We start from the raw sequence: 3,224 nt of genomic DNA, 5'->3' as shown, positions 1-3,224 counted from the left end.
TTCGTATTTCACAGTTGGCGTGGTATACGAATAAGTGGTTTTTTGTGCTGGTTTCGTAGGTTGTGGATATGATGGACTAGGGTTTTGCGGTGTTTGCTTGGTTGGATATTCAAATTTGACTGCTGGAGTAGGATAGGAGTAAGTCGTCCTCTCTGGTGCTTTAGCAGGTTGAGTATATGTGTACTGAGTTTTCGGTGGCGTTGACTTCGTTGCCAATTCGAATTTCACAGTCGGCGTAGTATAAGCGTACGCTGGTTTTTGTGGTGATTTCGTGGGTTGTGAATAAAATGGGTTGAATTTTTGCGTTGTTTGCTTGGTGGGAAATTCAAAGTTCACTGCTTGTGCTGGGTACGAAAAACCCTTTTCCGTCGACTTTTTTGTAGTTGGATAAACATATTCAGGCTTTTGTGGTGTAGGCTTATCTAAATTTATGTGTGGTGTTTTACCAAGTACAGGAGAGAACTGACTAGATTTTGGAGATGTTATTTTAGTGTCGTGTGTTGTATAATAAAAATTTGTGACTTTAGATGAGCTCGTTGGTTGCTGTGTTTGTGGAGCTGGTTTGGTAGATGTTGTTGGATATGAATAGGTTGGTTTGTTGGAAGGAGTATACAAATGTTGGAATTTTTTTGGCGTTGTTGAAGCTGATGTAGTGGCAGTAGTATAAACGTTCGTAGGCAGTGTTGGTGACGATGGTAAAGTTTTAGTAGTTTTCGGAGTGTATTCAAAAATCACATTAGGTTTAGGATACAAGTAACCTTGAGTGAAGTTATTTGAAGTAGAGTAAGATGGCTGTTGAGGTGTTGAAAAGCCAAAAGACGGTATCGTTAGATCTGGTGGCCTTGTTGGTTTCTCATACGTGTAACCGTTATGCTGGGGATATTCAAGTTTCAATTCCGGCTTTGGATAAGCATAACCACTCTCCGGATGACCTGGTATAAGATAATTCGAGATAGGGGCATAAAAATATTGTGCCCATGTCTGTGTCGCAAGCGTCAAGAATAACCACAGAATGGGGTATGGAATCTAAAAAAAGAAGAGATTAAAAACAAACAAGTAAGAAAATTATAATCGGTCGTGACCGAATCTTTCATACCCATCACCGTTTCCCAAATAAGACCAAAAAAGCCAAATAATTGAATTTAGTTTAATAAAGATGCTTGTCGCATAGGCGTGTGAGTGTTGTAGGCGTGACTTTGTAAAAGCTTCAGTCCCTTCCAAATGTTCTTGCAAATTTGTAGACGATTTATTCATTTTCACTAACAGGCGAATGTTTATCACAAATACTACACAGTTGCGCAGAAAGACAAATTGGCAGAGGAACAGACGGATGGGTTTTTGAAGCTTATTTCTACACCTTATAAAGATATTAAAAAAATATATATATATTTTATTACATTACAATATTAAGTAGACGTGTTCAATTTGTCCTATTTTAGTACAGATACTACAGCATCACCCATAGAATATGCCTTACAATTTTTTTATATTTATTTTCTATATTTTATGAGTAATAAGCAAAAACTCATTTTTCATTTCCTTTGAAAAACAGAAGTATTCTTAGTTTACGTGGTACAATGGGCGTGTCTTTCAACCAATTTGGCCCATGTTCAATACCAACCTGTTCATGAGAACTTCCAATCGATAGCTCGATTTCAACGGCCAGGAGAATGTTTAAAATACACGTCACGTAGACGGACAAACGGACATGCTTAAGTCGATTCAGAATATGATGCTGATCGAGAATACTTTGTGATGCTTTTACCGGAACGTCGCAAACTTGTTAACACAATGAATATATCTCTCATCTTTTGATGATGGGTATAAAAAGAATGCAAAGCAGTAACTTATTGCTATTAGTTTCGTTTCTGCTTGCAGATGTGTTTTCTTGTGTTCCATATTGAAACTATGTTAAAGAAACACTTCAAATTTCCTGTAAGATAAAATTGAAAAATAAAAACTGAAACCATCCAAAAACATTGAACTTTTCATAAGTTTCTTTACGACTTGATGAGAAAACATTCAACGAAAACAACATGTACTGCAGTAACCGATCGCGGGCTATATTGCAGCGACCAAAGATACAGACCGGAAACGTATGTTAAACTTAGCGATTATACGTGTGAAACCAACGGCAAAGTTTATGTTCAATACTATTTTGCAACGTTTTTCTGCGTGTCTGTGGCTTTATTTTCCTCAGACCAATTTGCAATGCTTCAATTTCGAGAGAAAAAATTTTGGGGAGCTTTTAACGATTAACTAAATAGAACAAATATAAAATAAACTAAAACAAGTAAGAAGATCAAATTCGGTCGGAGTCGAAACTATTATACCCATCACCGTTTAGCCCAAAAGAAGACAAAAGAAGTAAAAGAACAAAATTCTCATGCTCTGTAATATGGAGTGGACGCTGTTGATTTCTTCTATTTTCAAATAAAAGTTTTTGTCGTAGAGTCATATGGGCGTTGTAGGCTTGTCCTTCGAAAAGTTTAGGTGAATTCCAAATTCTTTTTCAAATTTTTAGGTGATATCTTCATTTTCGCTGACGGAAGAATGTTTATCACAAATATTACAAAGTTGCGCAACCAGGCAGATGGACACACGAACAAGCGGACATGTTCACACACATTCAAGATTAGAAAAATGGCTACGAATTTGTATACTTTAAGGCGTGTTTGAAGGTTGTTTCTGCGTGTTATAAGAATATTGAAAACATAATTAAATTTTGATACACTATAATATTGGGTAGGCGTGGAAAATTTTTACATTTTTGCGCACAATTGCCACAGCATCGCCCATAGAATATGCGTTCAAATTTTTGTACATTTATCTGCTACAGTTTATGTGTAATGAGCACAAAACGAATTTTTCACTCCCTTTGAAGAACGAACGTATGCTCAGTTTACGTGGGCGTGTCCTTCGACCGGACGCATTTTCAAGATCAACCTACATAGAGGAACTTCTTAAGTTTCTGTCAATAGTCGATGTCTTCACTTTGGCAGCCAGGAGAATGTTTACAACACACATTACACAGCCGCACAACGAACAGAGGGAAATACATAAATCGATTTAGAATTTGATACTGATCAAGAAAATATATACTCTGAGGGACCACTGGTGGTTTCTTCTGGGCGTTGCAAACGTTTTTACAAAATGAACATACCTTTCATGGTTCGGTGACGAATATATCGTCTAAAAAATGCAAAAGCATTTGGAAGAGACTG

General features: G+C 36.8%; 1 protein-coding gene across 1 annotated transcript in view; it reads right to left on the bottom strand.

Annotated features, from left to right (window-relative positions):
- Positions 1–1,100, bottom strand: part of LOC119632583 (extensin) — a 4,636-nt gene extending 3,536 nt beyond the window's left edge. Inside the window, exons 1-3 of the mRNA XM_038025556.1 lie at positions 1,097–1,100; positions 976–1,026; positions 49–932 (exon numbers count right to left, since the gene is read on the bottom strand). Of these exons, the coding sequence (XP_037881484.1) occupies positions 49–932; positions 976–1,026; positions 1,097–1,100 (939 nt within the window). The remainder of the gene's footprint in view (positions 1–48; positions 933–975; positions 1,027–1,096) is intronic.
- Between the last annotated feature and the right edge of the window lie 2,124 nt (positions 1,101–3,224).

This window comes from Glossina fuscipes, unplaced genomic scaffold (genome assembly GCF_014805625.2).
Source record: "Glossina fuscipes isolate IAEA_lab_2018 unplaced genomic scaffold, Yale_Gfus_2 1, whole genome shotgun sequence".
NCBI classification, from domain to species: domain Eukaryota; kingdom Metazoa; phylum Arthropoda; class Insecta; order Diptera; family Glossinidae; genus Glossina; species Glossina fuscipes.
The sequence above is the reverse complement of the archived record's forward strand: the minus strand, read 5'-3'. Positions and strand labels throughout refer to the sequence as shown.